We start from the raw sequence: 16,593 nt of genomic DNA on the forward strand, positions 1-16,593 counted from the left end.
CTCGTGAGGAGGGAAGGAAACTCCTCGAGCTGGGAGTGCTCATTAATGCAAAGACTCTCTGTTCTCTATATTCGTCTTTACAGTACAGTGTGCTCATGTTTAGTAGGATAAATATAACAACATTTTATTCAACGTTTTAACGTCACCTACTCCACTGTGAGTCGCACAAACGCAAGGTAAAATGAAAACAATATACAAATACAGACTGCTATTTGTCTCTGTAATCAACCTGTCATAACATTATAACCTACTGTCCGTGCAACGAGGCTCTATTTAAACACCGTCTAATCTCATGAGCTTTGTACCATACATCAGGATGTCATTAAACTGTTCTAATGAAACATAAACGCATTTCTTTTGAGTAGATGTTTCCATTTCCTTTCCCAACTGCATAAACAGTTTGCACGTTGCCCAGTATGCCTTTATCCAGAGAACTGCGACAAAATGTCTTTAATGAAGAAGAAAGAAACCGCTGTAACGATGTGAAAGACGATGCAAATGCATAAAATATTGGGAGAGAGAAAGAAAGAAAAAAGAGACCTATCGTACGTTTCTTTGTTTGTCCTATTTGCTTGTGTCGCAGCTCCTCGTGCGCCGTGTGAGCTACGCAACGAAAACAGCTGTGCGCGTGCCGGAGCCTGAAGAATAGCGTCACGCTGTTCTGCGGCTGCGCGCGCTCTCACTAGGCTCTGCCACGTGACTGCGTATGCAGTCAGTAAGGACGGTGACACTATTTTGGCCAGAAACACAAGCAGACAACCGCATTTGGCAACTCAGTTGAGATTATAATTGGGTCAGATCTAGATCCATAATGAGAAAGTTTTAAAAAAATAAAGGCGTGGTCGCAAAGAGGAAGAAACTCCCCTATAAAGCATCAGGAAGAAACCATGAGTGAAATCACTCACCCATCCTCATAGTCTTAGTATTGTGTATGAGGTATTGCAGGTACTCAGGAAAAAAAAGGAGGAGACATCTAAACAACGCATTTCCTCATAGCAGCATTAGTAGCTGTATTTTAAGAAACTTTTTAAACTTACTAGCCTAATTTGGCAAAGGGGGGTGTAACAGTTTGACTGGGTCAGTCTGTATTTTGGCATTTGGACGTTTGTCACACCAAGCTGGATGCTTCCTTCAGCAGGGAAGGTAAATGGAAGATAGAGGAACAGCAGAAGGAGTGGTGCATCACGACCAATGGTTTAGGCTTCGTACAAGAACCCTGATAGACTCCTTTTAGAGCATGGCACACACCCAGGACCCAGTGGAGAGATTCCATGTCATAATTGGCTTTGGAATGTCTGGGAATTCCCAGGGGCAGCTGGAATCTGTAGCTGTGAATAGAGAAATCTGAGTGACCTTCTCCACCTCCTGACACCACCACAACAGGGAAAGCAGAATGAATGAGTGAATGAAATGCAGAAGTTGAATGCTTACGTACATCTATTATGAAGATTGCTGTTTCGTCAATTAAAATGGTTTAACAGGCTTTCTAATTATTGTAAATAAATTGTGTTCATTCATGGCTGCTGTATACGTGGTATATTAGTTCTTAGCTCTTCTTCCCTATCTGCATACTTACTGTGTACACCATCTTGTGATTTGGCTGGGGTGTTAATAATAATAATAATAATAATAATAATAATAATAATGCAACTGTTAAATTCAATAAGATCATTGCTGCTTGGAGGCTAACAATATCCCAGTCCAAACATCAGTTAGACTGTGCTTTTTTAAATTCACACTGCCATTTTATATGATGAAAAAACTCTTTGTTGCTTAACTTTGATAGTGTGTTAAATTGTGAACTACAAGCATTGCTTTGAAAAGTTAGCCAATAGTGCCCTCTAATGGACATCTGCTTTGCTCACAAAAGTGATACAACGTTTACCATTACCACAATTTCTAATTGGTTCTGTTGTCAAAGGGGAAATATAATAATAATAATAATAATAATAATAATAATAATAATAATAATAATAATAATGGTGGTCTACAAACTAAACTTTATGTGATTGACTCAAATTTTATTTTTTTTATATTTATATAACACGGTTTATATTTGGGTATTATTTTCGTACAAGACAGTGGTGAGACAGGCCGTGCTGTATAGTTTAGAGACGGTGTCACTGAGGAAGAGACAAGAGTCAGAACTGGAGGTAGCAGAGCTGAAGATGTTGAGGTTCTCTTTGGGAGTGACAAGGTTGGACAGGATTAGGAACGAGTACATCAGAGGGACAGCTCATATTGGAGGTTTGGGGGACAACGTTATGGAGGCCAGATTAAGATGGTTTACACATGTTCAGAGGAGGGAGAGTGAGTATATTGGCAGGAGAATGTTGGACATGGAGCTGCCAGGCAGGAGGCAAAGAGGAAGGGCAAAGAGGAGGTATATGGATGTAATAAATTAGTATATGAAGCTAATGGGTGCAAGTGTTGAGGATGCAGAAGATAGGGATAGGTGGAGAGAGATGATTCGCTCTGGCTACCCCTGAAGGGAAAAGCCGAAAGAAGATGTTTGGGTATTATTTTGCCTTGAGAATACAGACCACAAAAACAGTAAACTATCAACTGACCGTCTTGCATTTTACAAAACTGGCTATTTAAGCGTACTTTATATCCATGGTTCACAAAATGTGGTCTAGAACCTGCAGGGGTCGATGAAACATAGCAACTGTCATAGTGGTGAAACTCACAACCCACATTAATTTATTACATTTAATCATTTCTGAAAGTTAATATCCTGTTTGACTCTTCATTTATTTTAAAGGAGTATGATCCAAACCTTGGTAACCTAAAACAGTTAGTCTCATGAATAATGTTCATTTAATGACAAGTTGACGATATTTAATAAAATATTTTTAAAATAAAATATGTTTCATCAGAGGAACATTCAAATATTCAATATGCAGCTCCATGGATCTAATAAATAAGCAAAATATTACTGGACATGTCGAAATAATCTGCTTAATAGTTGGAATTGCAGTGAAATTTGTTTTTATTAGATAAATGTGTTCTGAGTTGGTCTGCAATATTTATTTATCAATTAAAATTGTCCCAAGTTTGAGATCCACTGTTTGAGATGGTGATAGTTCTGGCTTTTAAAAAGCATTAAGGTTCTTCTTGGAACCTGAATAAGAAACCATGTTCTCGCTTATGAAGGCCCAAAAGCTAGGATCTCATTATTCCTGAATATGTTTCTTAAAACTGACTTAAAGGTAATCTAATTTGATGAATAGTACACAATTTAAAGACATGCTGCAGGACATACAGAGGTTTTCAGGGTTTATCTTCATTTTAGAACTCATTTCCGGTTAGCCGCTAGGTGACGCTTCGTGTCGCGAGCCAAATATAGGTTCAGGTTGGGCGTCCAATCAGATCTCGCGCTAGATGACTTCAACGCATGCGCGCTTTTTGTATTTTAAACGCACTTGAGAAGCTCGGGTAAGTAGTTGGTGGAGAGGTACGTTCGGGCGGGGATGAAGGTATTAAAATTCACTGTTAATGGAAATGAGTGACAAGTAGTTAGGCAGTAGGTGTAATATATGGTGAAAAACCGTGCCGTGTGTTTTGTTGGATTTAAAATGGCGTCATTGCGTACCCATGCAGTTAAAACGCTGCTATAAGTGACTGTCATTGTTTTTGCTGAGACTAAAATGGTGGACAAGGCTGCATAGTCGCTGCAAGCAAGCTAACATAACGCCGTGTTTATGTTCCGGCTAATGTGTGTCGTGCCGTTTGAGAGAACTACAAGACATAAAACTTGAAGTACGTATCAAAGAGTAATTCACATTTACCTATGAACCTGTTAGCAGCTAGCTAACCTTAAACACCTGCGTTGTTTTGGAAGCCCAGGCTAACATGCTAGAATGTAGGCTAACCCATGTAAACATGAAAAATTTTAATGTGCACAAATGTATTTTCGCAGAATTTATGAGCGAACGTCTACTCGTAAGTGTTTACATTTCAAGTAAAACTGAAGGGCAACAAGTTCCAGTCACTCGTATACTTTGTATTTGCGTTAGGTACATATACAGTGCTCTAATGACTGCTAATGACTGCTTGGGAAGCCCCGATCATACACATCGACTTTTACTTTTGCTTTAGGAATCAGCATGGATGTGGACAGGGTGGTCTGGGCACATGGTAGACCGGCACTGCCCCCCATTTAATCACAGCGGTGGGTCTCGGTGAGTGCCTTTGACTCGCCATGACTATGCGAGCCACTGTGTTCAAAAGTGGAGGAAACAAGCTGGACACGGACACCGGTGACCAAGCTAAAAAGCAAGAGTTTCAGACCAGCATAAAGAAGGAAACTTCAGAGTGTTTTGCACGAGTTCCTGGCATCCTGAGCAACATTCACAACAGCACTGGGCAGCATTTTCACAGCAAAGCTAAGACCTTTTCAACCAGCCAGAGCGCTGTAGGCAGATCTGTTCTGTCATCAGCAGCAAGGAGGGGACAGGAGGAGAACTGGGTGAACCTGGGGGCTTTGACTCTTCCTCTGACCAAGCAGATGGGGGCTGAGGGTACCCCGGGCAAAAGTAAGTCGCTATTCGGACACACCAGTCATAACCACATGGGCAAGATGGATCCAGTGGCATCTAATGGCAGCAAGCAGCCTAGGAAGGCAGGAGGAGGCTTGGCAGTGGCAGGGGTCCCCTCACCAGAACATGGTTCTGATGGAAAACGACGGAATGTGATGAAGGGCACAGGCCACACCGCCAACCAGACGGGCTGCATCCGTCAGATCCTACTGCTGCAGCTAGAACTGATTGAACAGCAACAGCAGCAACTGCAGAACAAGAACAAGGAGATAGATGATCTCAAAGCTGAAAAGGAGATGGTAATCAGATGCAGAATTTTTTATTATCTTATTCTCACACAGTAGGCCCCCCCACCCCCCAAGTTAATTTCTCTATGACTGAAAAACCTAAATGTGTTTGAAATTTATGAAACAGATGTCCTGATTTAAGGCCAGGCTAATTAAAATATATTTGGATTATATTTGTTTCTTTCAACTATTATTTGCTTAAACACACAGTTTATAAAGTGAGAAACTTTTATAATATATTATCTCTTATCAGAGTATGAAAGCCCTAATGGCATTTTGCCCGTGATGAAATCATTTTTGTTTAGTTGGCGGCACGGATTGAGCGCATGGAGCGGCGGCTACAGGTGGTGAGGAAAGATGGCGTTGAGAGTCGTCCCACTCCCACTCCTCGCCGCAGGGAGGCTGTAGAGGCTGTCCAATCAGAAGGCACTGGGCAGTCTGAGGGTCAGTGTCATACCCCGCGACAAACGAATTTAGAAAAAAGTGGCAAGAACCTGAAAAGGTATTGATTTTGTCTTGTGAATAGTTTCAGCTTTTGTATAAAATGTATTACCTACTAAAATATATGGTTCATGCTTCAATCTCGTTAGGAGATTCCTTTTTCAGGAATCTAGGATGTCACGGTCCAGACGTGGGCATCCTAAAGCACCCTCTCCAAAAGAAGCTTTGGAGGAGGAGTCCCAGGAAGAGGTGGAGCCTGAGGTACGATCACCTGGTTCATCCCTGGTTGAATCAGAAGAGCTGCCTTACATGGCGACCACTGAGATGTATCTCTGCTGCTGGCACCAGACTCCACCTTCACCATGGCGAGATCAGTCTCCTGTCCAGGAAGACACAGTTGCTGGTGGGCACACTTTAAATGCAGTTATTATAAATGACATTTTTACACAATAACAAAGTTGTTGCAAGTCGTTTGATTATTTTTGCAGATTATTCTGTAAATCCGTTATAAACCATTAGTCCATTATAAACATATCGTGCCTTAAAACATATTCGTATTTCTACTATTATTCAATAAGGAATTGAATGTAAGGATGGCGTCATGAATGTTCAGGATTATCCAATAATAGCAAAAAATTATCCAAAAATTGGTTGACATTCAGGATAGTGTGAGACTTGGATCTGAGTTTATGAAAGAATATTCCTTTGTTAATGCAGAAAACATGCAATTGCAATGATGCCCAAAATTCAGACAAACTGTAAAGTTGACAGATTGTCAGCAAACAGAATGACATGAGAAAATAATTACTTTGTAATGCATGTGCTTCTTTTTCCACCCTATTTTAGTCCCTTCCTGGCGAGAGAGTATTGTGGAACCACTGGAAGACAAAAAGGGAATTGATATCGCTGAGGTGAGAAATAGATAAAAAATATTAATTTGCCAAACAAATCAATGATAAACTTTTACATGTATTTTTTTATTTTATTTGTGTCCTGAATTCAGCTAGATGCATAATACTTTATCAACAATTCATAAATAGCTTGAATATTAGTGTAAAGAGTTGAACTCAAAAATGTAATATTAATTTAATTTTATTTTTTTCCCCGTCAGAGTTTGGATGATAACGTTTTTCTGAAGCGACATTCAAAACTGGAGCTTGATGAGAAGAGGCGAAAAAGGTAATGGATGATAACTTCTTTAAGGCACTCATCAAACTAACTTGGTTTCCTTTCACAAGATTTAAGTGCCCTTTGTCTTTCAGGTGGGATATTCAGCGTATTCGGGAGCAGCGGATGTTCCAGCGCCTTCAGCAGAGGATGAACAAGCAGAAGGTGATGCAGGAGAGTGAGCCAGAGCTGCTGTCCTTCTACCCTGAAACTGAGGATGGTATGTCACATGCACCGCTACAGCTCATTATGATCATAAAAATGTGGAAGGTTTGCGACCATAAACTGACATCTTAACATTTTTGTTTGATTCTACATCATCTGTTCCTGTAGTGGAGTCTGTAATGATCACGCCTTTCCTGCCAGTGGTGGCATTTGGCAGGCCTCTACCTAATCTCAAACAACAGTAAGTTTTATAAAGCCATTCATAAAATTTTGCATGCTTGCTAATATGTGTTTGTTTTAGATCACCATCCCCTAAATGTACATGTGGCATTTACAGGAATTTTGAAATACCATGGTTGGATGAGCGTAGTCGAAGCCGACAAGAAGTGTCTAAGAAGAAGACGCCACATCGGACCTGCCGCAAGTGAAGCAATCCTCCTTGAGTGATCACACGATGTTAAGAAGAGGCTGAATCAGTTTGACTGTCCTGTGGTGTTTTCTGTGTGCTATAGGATCATCTTGGCAACATACTACATAGTTGATTGCCCTGAAGTCACCATCAATCTTCAAAGGACTGCTCCTCGCTTAAGCCCGTTTGGCCCCCTGAATGGCACACCAGCTGCAAGATGGCTGAAAGCCGAGCTGTCAAAAGTTCATACTCATTGTAGCACTGCAAAATGTGATGTTGCTGTATTCTGGTTGCTTTGGTATTTTCCCATGCAAGTCAGCTATTAAAAATTGCGGTATGGACCAAATCCTAATCAAATGCAGTTTAACAGAGAATGTTATTTAAACAGTGTTTTTGCGTTTCTGTTCATTGTGAATGGGTGACTTCTACGACAATATAGTGTAACATCTTGTAACATAGTGTTGATTCTGCAAATAAATGACAAAAATTCTAATGCGCTTAAAGAATACAGTTAAGGTATTAAAAAATACCTTTAAATTATTTTTGTTTCAGTTCTTCATCTTTTAAAGTAGTTATAGCTGTTTGTATGTAGTGTTTGTTTTTGTTTATTTATTTATTTATTTATTATTTATATATTTATACATATTTATACATATTTATATATATATATATATATATATATATATATATATATATTTCATTCATTATGTTTCTGATCGGATGATTGTATAACAATGTTTAATGTACATGGCCTTGCATAACTGTTCTCTCCATTTGAATTTTTGCATATTTAGGGTATTATATTCACATAGTACCCAGATAGGGTTTTATAATTATGTCATGATGGTAATAGCCTATTATCAAGATAGCGTATTAATATAGTTTGGCAACAATATTTACCAAAAAACACACGTATAGAATGCATAAATTAAACACTAAGTCTACCAAATGCTGGGTTGAGGGACCAAGACACGCCCATTCAGTACAGTTCAGTGGGCGTGTCTTTGTGTCCTACACCTTATCATCACCCGTAACCCAACTGCGGTGTGAACGTAGAGCCTTTGCCGCTTATTTCTCTAGTGTAAATAATTAATAATTAAAAAATTAATAATTTTTACGGCATTTTGTGACTGTTATATTTACGATTTTCTCTCGTTGAAAGACTTTGATTTTGGAAGACTTTCTATAACACACACACACACAAAAAGGTCTCGGAGCAAATATGGTTACTTCATTTCATTACATTACTATTCTCATTACAGAAATTATTATGGCTTTATTTAACAGTATGTTACGTAAAAAATAAATAAATAAATAAATCCCCCAACCCCCGTTCTCATACTCCCCAGCTGAGCGACGTGGTGGGAGGAAATTACGACTTTATTACCGCCCACACTTCCTTGCGCACTTCCGGTTTCCCTTCCTTGTGTGCTAAGATGGCGGACCGGCGACGACGAAGGAGGCGCGCGTCTCAGGACAGCGAAGATGAGGACGAGTCTGCGTCCGGGTCGGAGAGCGGGAGATCGGCTTCCCCTAGCGGGAAGACTCGCGCTAGAATCCCCGAGCCAGGGGAGCCTCCAGCCGGGCGCGTTGCCGCGAAAAGCGACGTCGAATCTGAGTGTGTGAGTGTCTCAGGCTGCTACCACTTTAGCGAAACTGCTAGCAAGTCAGACTTCTTCTATATACACTATAAATAATCCTATTCGCTTCCCTGTACGCGTTGTTTAAAATTTTCGAGATGTTAACCAGCGAAAAGTGCAGTTTTGTCTAGTTGTAGGAATTTTCTAGAGCCGTTTTCGTCTGGTTTCATTAAGGCACTTTAGCCACCACCATCATTATAGTCTTCATCATGCAGCCTGTTCTTTTCTAGCTGTTTGTTCTGTGCTAAAGCTTCAACATGAGGTTAGCTCTAAGCTCAATAACCAGACAGTTCTTAGCGACAAGGAGTTAAAGTGTTAAACCTTTCAGTTTTGTAGATGTCCCACATCTTTTGAATAGAGTAATGGAGTCGGAAATAAGCAGATAATTTGAAGCTACATGGCTCCCACTTTCTCTTGTTTACAGTATAAGAGGGAAGTGTTCTCTCTATTTATTTCAGATAGTAATTTAGCTCACTTGAAGTCTGTCAGATATTTAATTTAACTCACTTGAAGCCCTTGTCATTAGACCTTTTAAATATCAGTCAAGATCCTGTTTGGACATCCCTTAATTAACTAGGACTTCTCTGTGAAAATGTGCACACACACACACACACACACACACAACATAAAACACATCTTTGACTCGATTGTAAAAATGTCAATTCTCTTCTGATCCTTGTTCGGCGTTTCTGGCCCGTCAGATGACCGAAAGTGCTCTCGAATTGCTTTGTCAGGGTTTAACCACAAATCATTTTGTACATTGATTTAGGGAAAGGCTTAACAGCACAATGTAGTAGGAAAGTGGGTAATTATACAGGGCTGTAGCCATATTTTTTTTTTTGAAGGTTCTTGAAAGCCCGTGATCGATTGTGTTGGATGCTTGCTGGTGGTTTGTCAGTGTGGAGCCTGTGACTAACTAACTGTGGTTTCCAACCCCCCTGTAGGAAAGTGAAGACGGCGTAGGTGAAGGTGAGTGGATTTCTGTTCTGTGTGTGGCGGTTTTTTGTTATTATTAGGTGTACATACCTTGTGTTCACTTAATAGATATTGTATGATATACTTACATGTAGATGCACTTTACATGTATGTAACAAAGTATGTTGGATGTACTGGTTAACAACACTGTTTGTTAATGGAAAGAGACCACCATAAGGCTGCCATCCACCATATATTTTTTTTGGGTGAGGTGACATTCTCGGCATAGCAGTGACAAAGATACGGTGATGTCATGTTAACGGGTGTGGTGATGACACCCTTACATCCAAATAATGTTCCTTCCTCTAACAGATTAGGTAGAGGTGGCTGATGGTATGCCAGCCAAAGAATGTACAAGGCGGCGTTATTTAATAACCTGGCAGCGGATTCTGTATATAAGACGTGGTGTTTGCGGTGCATCTAGCTATCTGACACTGAATCTTTTGTTCCTCCAGCTGTCCTTTCTGACTATGACAGTGCTGATCCGGAGGAGAACGGCTCGCACTCGGAGGTGAGTCACCATGGCAACACAGACCCAGGGCTGTTGAGGAGATCTGTCACCATAGACTAGCCTTGCACTGCACATATGATGCTAGGTTTTAATTTAATAAACATCTTTGTAATGAGAGTGTGTGGATTCTCATGTGTTAGTTCTGTAGCTTGTCCTGATGGGTTGAATCTCAATATTTGAGCTGGTGATGTTTCGAAGTGTTTGAGAACTGATGATGTCACTGTGTTTTGAGTTGAGGTTGCTTATTGATGGATGAAACACGTCCTTATCTAGATGAGTTAATAGTTCTATACCTTTACTGAGTTTCATTGTAAACATTTACATTTATATTAAACTTGCAGCACTGAGCAGGTTTGCCAGACAAGTGAATCCTTATGATGGAATAAATAGGTTGTGGTGTGATAACTAAATCCTGTGTCAGGGTTATAACAACAATAATAACTACATGTTCGTAAATCTGTTACTGAAATGCTTTTTCTTGTAACCTCGCAAAAACAGCAGGTGCTATTGCTTTGGTATTGCTTCATGTGGGTGTATCATGTGTGCTGTATTTTATAACTTCCTTTGTCTCCTACACCAACGTAAATATGAACAGGATTTTGCTTTCCTTTAGCAAAGAAAGTAAAATTGCCTTAAGTGTAGTGCAGCTTTGTTGATTCTGTAGTTATCTGTCTGAAAATGATCAACATGCAGGTTTCCAGATCAGTATTTTGTGATCATTTATGCTCTAATGTACAGAGGCACAAATGAGAGAATGCAGAGTCCTGCCAATATCTGTGCATTTTTGTGTTAGGAGCTCTGCATTTTAACATAAGGGTATGCTCTTACAAGCTAAAAATCCAATGACTTACACAAGATGCTGTAAAAAAAAATAGCCAATTTTCCCTTGTGTTTAGGATTATTTGGAGGTTTTATAGTTGTGTAATGCATATTTGAACCATAATTGAAAATGATTAAGAGGAATTTAATCTTTGACCAGGAGTACAATGCTTAGTATTAATCTATTCTACTTGTATTTGTCTCAGGGAGGAGAGGAGGATGAGGAGGAGGCTGAGCACTTCAGTGATGAAGATGCTGCGCGCCAAGCCGCGGAGCAGAAAGCAGCAGTAGTAGTAGCAGCAGCAGCAGCCGCCGATGCTCCCACTGAAGTTGTGGTAGAGGAGGGAGAAGAAGAAGAGGAGGAGGAGGTGGAGGAGGAGAGAGAAATGAAAGAAGTGAAGAGTGATGAGAAGGGCAACTTGGCTGGAGAGAGGCAGAGTGGAGATGGTCAGGTATGGAACAAAAAGCAAAATGGATGGTGCTCTAATTGGAAATGAATGGTTCTTTTGAGAGTGGTTTATAGATCTGCAGTTGATGCACGAGTGTGCTTTATTTTTAATAGATTAATAGCTATTAGGCTGTTTTTTTGGAAATTGGCTATAATGTTAAAAACTGCACTCTTAACAGGAGAGCACGGATGATCCCGAGAATAAGTCAGCCGGTAAAGCCGGTCAGAAGTTGGATGATGATGAGGACCGAAAGAATCCTGCATACATCCCCCGGAAGGGCTTGTTTTTTGAGCATGATGTGAGGGGTCAGGCTCAAGATGAAGAGAGGTAAAATACTGGAGAGAAAACAGCTATTGTTTGCTACTTTATAGGCTATATAGTTTTGTTTCTCTTTAGACTCTGGTTAAAGTATATATTTTTGTAGTCTCATCAGGGTGCTTTAATTTCTGCCCTATAGTGCATGAATTCTTCTGTACATCCATTGAATAACCCATTAACCTTCTTTATTACATGGTGAAAGAGTAAAAAGGACAACGTTGGCTTGTACTGATCGCATTATTTTACTTTTTCTTCTTCTTCCTTCCTTTCGTTCTGTTCTCTGTTCCCCTGTCACCAGGCCTAAGGGCAGACATAGAAAACTGTGGAAAGATGAGGGTCGCTGGGAGCATGATAAGTTTCGGGAGGAAGAGCAGGCCCCTAAATCGCGTGCGGAGCTGATTGCTATTTATGGTTATGACATTCGCAATGGCAATGGCTGCAGTGACACTAGACCATTCAAGCCACGGAAGCCCAGGTAAGCAATTGAAAGACAACTCTTTGCTGTTCTCTGGTGAAGTCTTAGGTGAAGCTTTCTGTTCAGGTTGAAGCTCTCTTAGTAGCCTCATTTTCTTTAACACTTTCTCTTATAGTTATATAGACACACAGTGAGACATAAGCTTGCTTCTGCTCTTTTTTATTTTTTGTCTCATAGGCATCTTGGCCCGCTTAACCAGGAGTCCAAGCGTTACCGGGATGGTGAGAAACCCCCTCGCTCCTCGTGGCATGGTGCGGCTCCTGGTGCCCGTGGTGCCCCACCTGTGACAATAGCTCCCCAATCAGGTGTTCCTGCGCCTCCTCGCTCCCAGAATAGACCTTCCACCCAGCCCCCTGCACGCACCTTCCAGAGCAGTCGTCGACCTGAAATCAGAAGTCATGCTAAGGCCACCACACGACTCCAGGCTTCTGAGAGCGAGAAGGCACCCAGGCTCAGGGGCCGAGGTTCTCATGGACCCCCTCACCACACCCAGCGCAGCCCACAGGAGGAAGAAGAAGAGGAAGGCGAGATTCCAACTGTAGCCACCACTTACACTGCCCATTACTACAAATCTGAGCAGGAGACAACATCTTCATCGCAGCAAAAGGAGGAGTGTGGAACAACGGAGGAACAGCAGTCGAGCGCACCTGGCGCGGTAAGGGAGGTGTCTCCACCTCCTGAGAGGCCAGTGGAGAAAAAATCCTACTCTCTGGCACGCAGGAGCCGAGCCAGACCCTCGGACCTTAGTAAACAGGCCTCGCTGGAAGAGGCAGTGCTCACCCCACAGGTTATGCCTACTGCTGCCAAGAGTGAATCATGGCAGGGACAGGGTGAGACAGGCACACAGAGTGGCTTATCAAGGCTCGATCAGGACCTGGCCCGTCTCAGTCTGGCTGGGCAAAGCTGGACCCAGAGTCCGCCCTCATACCTCCAGCCTGAGATGAGGGGTACGCTCACTTACTCCGGTTTGATTCTGTTTTCTTTTGATAAATTTTTTAACTGGTTATACTTTTTTTTATTGATTCAGATATTTCCTAATTTCTCATATGCTATTCTTTTGTGTACTCCTTGTTCTGTTTTTGTATACTTGCTTTACAAATTTGAACCAATGATCCTGTTTTGTGTGTGACTATTTGCGTCGCAGTGAGGATGTGTGGCATTTGTGACAACTTTTCTTTGTCCCATAGGCATCCCTAGTTCTATACATATAGGAGGTGGACCTCCTCAGTATGGCAATATGGAGGACATGGTGAGTTCTAACTAGATATTAGAAATGCTTAACTGCCACATCTTTTGTAAAGTGTGATGCAGCTTTTTGTTACTATAAGTAGTTGGAACACTGCACTGGTAAAGGAATGTGTGTTTACCACTTCTCTTACCTCTGTGGCAGGGTGTTGGTGGTGGCCGGGCTAAGCGGTATTCTTCTCAGAGGCAGAGACCAGTGCCTGAACCAGCGCCAATGCACATAGGGCTCATGGAGGGCCACTATTACGAACCCAGTACGTATGCTTACGTACAAGACCTCCATCTTAAAATGGATTTTTAAATTCAGTTAATGTTAAATATGTTGCTTGGTTGCATTTTAGAATTCAGGAATGTTTTAGGTCAGTACTGTCTTTAAAATGAATTCAGTGTTGCTATTCGGAATCAATGTTTGTTTAGTGTTTATTCATATAAGTTTATCATCTAGACACTCACATCTATGTTTCTGGTTTGCAGTGTCATTTCAGGGACCAATCTACGCACATGGCGACAATCCTGCTGCCATGCCACCACAGGGGCTTTTGGTACAACCAGAGATGCACCTGCCCCACCCCACACACCCAAGTAAGCCAACAGCAACTCACATGGGTGTCTTTTAAACCAGTTCCACACCTTTTCTATTGTAGATAACTATTATATGACCTCTGAAAGGGTATTTCATAGCCTTTCATCTTGGTATGGTGAATTTAATTTCTTGTGTCCTGTATGTGTATGTTTGTATTTTAAAAAGAAAATTAAAATCAGTGTTAACTGACCAGTTGTCCATTTCTTACAGGCTTGCATCCACACCAGTCAGGAGGACCGATTCCGAACCCTGCTCTTTACGCTCCTCCTCCACCTGTTTCTCTGTCTCCTGGACAGCCACCCCCACAGCAACTGCTTGCCCCACCCTTCTACCCTCCACCTGGAGTCATGACCTTTAGCAACACCAATTACCCATACCCTGCTGGAGCTACAATACCCCCCATGTACCCCAATGCACAGGTGACCATATTTTCGTTTTTTGGTTTTTTTTGTTTTTGTTTATCATATGATGAGACAATCTGAAGTGTAATACCTGTATTCTATTCAGGCTCAGTCACAGGTGTATGGTGGAGTGACGTATTTTGACACGGTACAGCAGCAGGCTCAACCCAAACCTTCTCCGCCACGCCGCACTTCACAGCCTGTCACAGTCAAACCTCCCCCGCCAGAGGTGAGTCCTACTGATTCTTACCTACAACCCATCTCCCCTTTAAGAGTCATCTTTATCTGAAATATATTCAGCCAAAAGATCCTATATATCCTTAAGAGTATAGTAAGAAATTTACTGTAAATCCAGGCCGTTTTTTTTCTGTGAGAATGTTAGCACTACAGTTATCTGAACAGGCGGAATGATTTATTTAAGCAAGGGATAATTAATTCTGTCAAGTTAGTGTAAGGCTTTTGCAATGTTGCTCTGAGAGAGATGTTAGCCTTGTTCTAATTTAATAAGCGATACTCCATTATAGCTAGAAATGACAACATTTATTGCCTTTATTAATACTGGGCCAGTATCAGCAGAAAACACTGGCAACTGGAGGTCATACACGTATACCGTGATGTTCATTCAATTACTGCCGAAAGATTTGGATCCAGAGACATTACTTATACAGTAATTTTAAGTATATTTAATTCAATATTTCTGTTGACTAAAGCATTGCCAACCTTTCTTGGAGATAAATCTGTCCAAGTTGTACTGAATATTGAACTGTAATCATTTTTGTTATTGTCCCAGCCCTTGTCTTGTGCAAGCGCTTTGCATCGTCTGGGGTCACACAGACAAGAATGGGTTTTCTTTTATGTCTGGTTTCTTCCTCTTTTTGTCTGAGGGAGTTTTATTTTCAGTCACCTCAGGCTTGCTCATTAGGGATAAATGTCCGTTCTTACATTGTTACAGGACCAGAGTAGGAAGCCCAGTGAGGAGGTGCGCTCCTAGCTGCTGCTGAAAGAAGTGACCAGGACCAGCACCACTTGTGGATGAATACAATTTTCGATTTGTTACATCACCATCTTTTTTTTTTGTTGTTGTTGTTTTTTTTTTAAAAAAGTAAAAACGTTTGATTTTATTCATTTCAAGCATGTCTACATTCACCCTCATGCAAGGCTCTCCTTGTGAATCGTTTCTCGATCATATTTTTCATCACCTGATCTGTTTGCTGTGTGCTGCTTCACTTTCAAGGCATGAATTAGTCGCTGAAGGAAATGTACTTGATGTACTGTAAAATAGACATCAAGCCGACACAGAAAGGGGTTTCGCTGCTATTAATCACCATTATATTCATCATCATAAATAAACGTCACGTGTTGTGCTCATAATCCAGGCCTGTTGTTTTAGATGGGGGGGGCAGATTGCAAACATTTCATTTCGTGCAGCATGTTGAATGTGTTGGAGAAGATAACATGTCCAAGGCTATTTAGATCACTTGTCTCCATGAAATGCAATACATATTTGTTGCAAATTGGACCTGCATGATAATTATCTGGTGGAGTTTTGTGTGCTGAAGAACGGAACATGAAAGCAGGTCAGGGCCATACAGTACCATATTAGGATGCGCATTTAACATTGAATTTAAATATATGCATGTAGCGTCTTCAGTTTAACGTTCACATTCAGCATTAGAGGGCACTTTCTATGGCCTGGCAGTCTATGCATCTCCTGTTGTTTGTTTTTGTTTCCCTCTATATCTGAGTAAATGTAAAATAAGGCAATATGTTTCAGCTATAGTGCAGTTTCCAGACCAGTTGGTGAGGGCAGGAAGCGTTGAGCTTCGGCATGGAGTGACCATGCTAGAGGATAAACTAATTGACCAAAAAAAAATGGTGGTGTCAATGCTGACGTACAGAGCCACAAATCGAAAGAGCTTCTTTTCTCTGCTCAATGCCAAGCACATGTGATTTACACAGAAATTTGTGATGGTGCACCTTTAAGGGCTCACAGAAAGGCAGTGAATTTAGGCAGTGAAATATATATATATATATATATATATATATATATATATATATATATATATATATATATATATATATATATATATATATATATATATATATATATATACACACACACACACACACACGACTGTTCTAATGGCGGGTTTAGAAACAGTTATTG

The 16,593-nt window shown here is 40.9% G+C and overlaps 2 protein-coding genes across 5 annotated transcripts; both read left to right on the top strand.

The window, feature by feature from the left end:
• Positions 1 to 3,337: 3,337 nt before the first annotated feature.
• On the top strand, positions 3,338 to 7,503 carry msl1a (MSL complex subunit 1a). 4 transcript variants are annotated; one of them, XM_058375706.1, is made up of 9 exons: positions 3,338 to 3,438; positions 4,102 to 4,840; positions 5,134 to 5,330; positions 5,419 to 5,672; positions 6,116 to 6,180; positions 6,381 to 6,448; positions 6,532 to 6,656; positions 6,770 to 6,842; positions 6,939 to 7,503. In XM_058375706.1, the coding sequence occupies exons 2-9, from the start codon at positions 4,205 to 4,207 to the stop codon at positions 7,027 to 7,029; spliced, it is 1,509 nt and encodes a 502-aa protein (XP_058231689.1). In that variant the 5' UTR covers positions 3,338 to 3,438; positions 4,102 to 4,204; the 3' UTR covers positions 7,030 to 7,503. The 4 variants fall into 4 exon arrangements, with proteins under 4 accessions (XP_058231689.1, XP_058231677.1, XP_058231668.1 ...); XM_058375694.1 differs by having other exon boundaries at positions 3,390 to 3,457; XM_058375685.1 differs by having other exon boundaries at positions 3,392 to 3,479.
• Positions 7,504 to 8,420: 917 nt separating this feature from the next.
• On the top strand, positions 8,421 to 16,465 carry casc3 (casc3 exon junction complex subunit). Its single transcript, XM_058416591.1, has 13 exons — positions 8,421 to 8,632; positions 9,595 to 9,619; positions 10,081 to 10,136; positions 11,162 to 11,407; positions 11,583 to 11,731; positions 12,021 to 12,197; positions 12,375 to 13,144; positions 13,385 to 13,446; positions 13,588 to 13,696; positions 13,917 to 14,024; positions 14,236 to 14,444; positions 14,533 to 14,655; positions 15,379 to 16,465. The coding sequence occupies exons 1-13, from the start codon at positions 8,447 to 8,449 to the stop codon at positions 15,415 to 15,417; spliced, it is 2,259 nt and encodes a 752-aa protein (XP_058272574.1). The 5' UTR covers positions 8,421 to 8,446; the 3' UTR covers positions 15,418 to 16,465.
• The last annotated feature ends 128 nt before the right edge of the window (positions 16,466 to 16,593 follow it).

Source organism: Hemibagrus wyckioides, linkage group LG02 (assembly GCF_019097595.1).
Source record: "Hemibagrus wyckioides isolate EC202008001 linkage group LG02, SWU_Hwy_1.0, whole genome shotgun sequence".
Classification (NCBI taxonomy): domain Eukaryota; kingdom Metazoa; phylum Chordata; class Actinopteri; order Siluriformes; family Bagridae; genus Hemibagrus; species Hemibagrus wyckioides.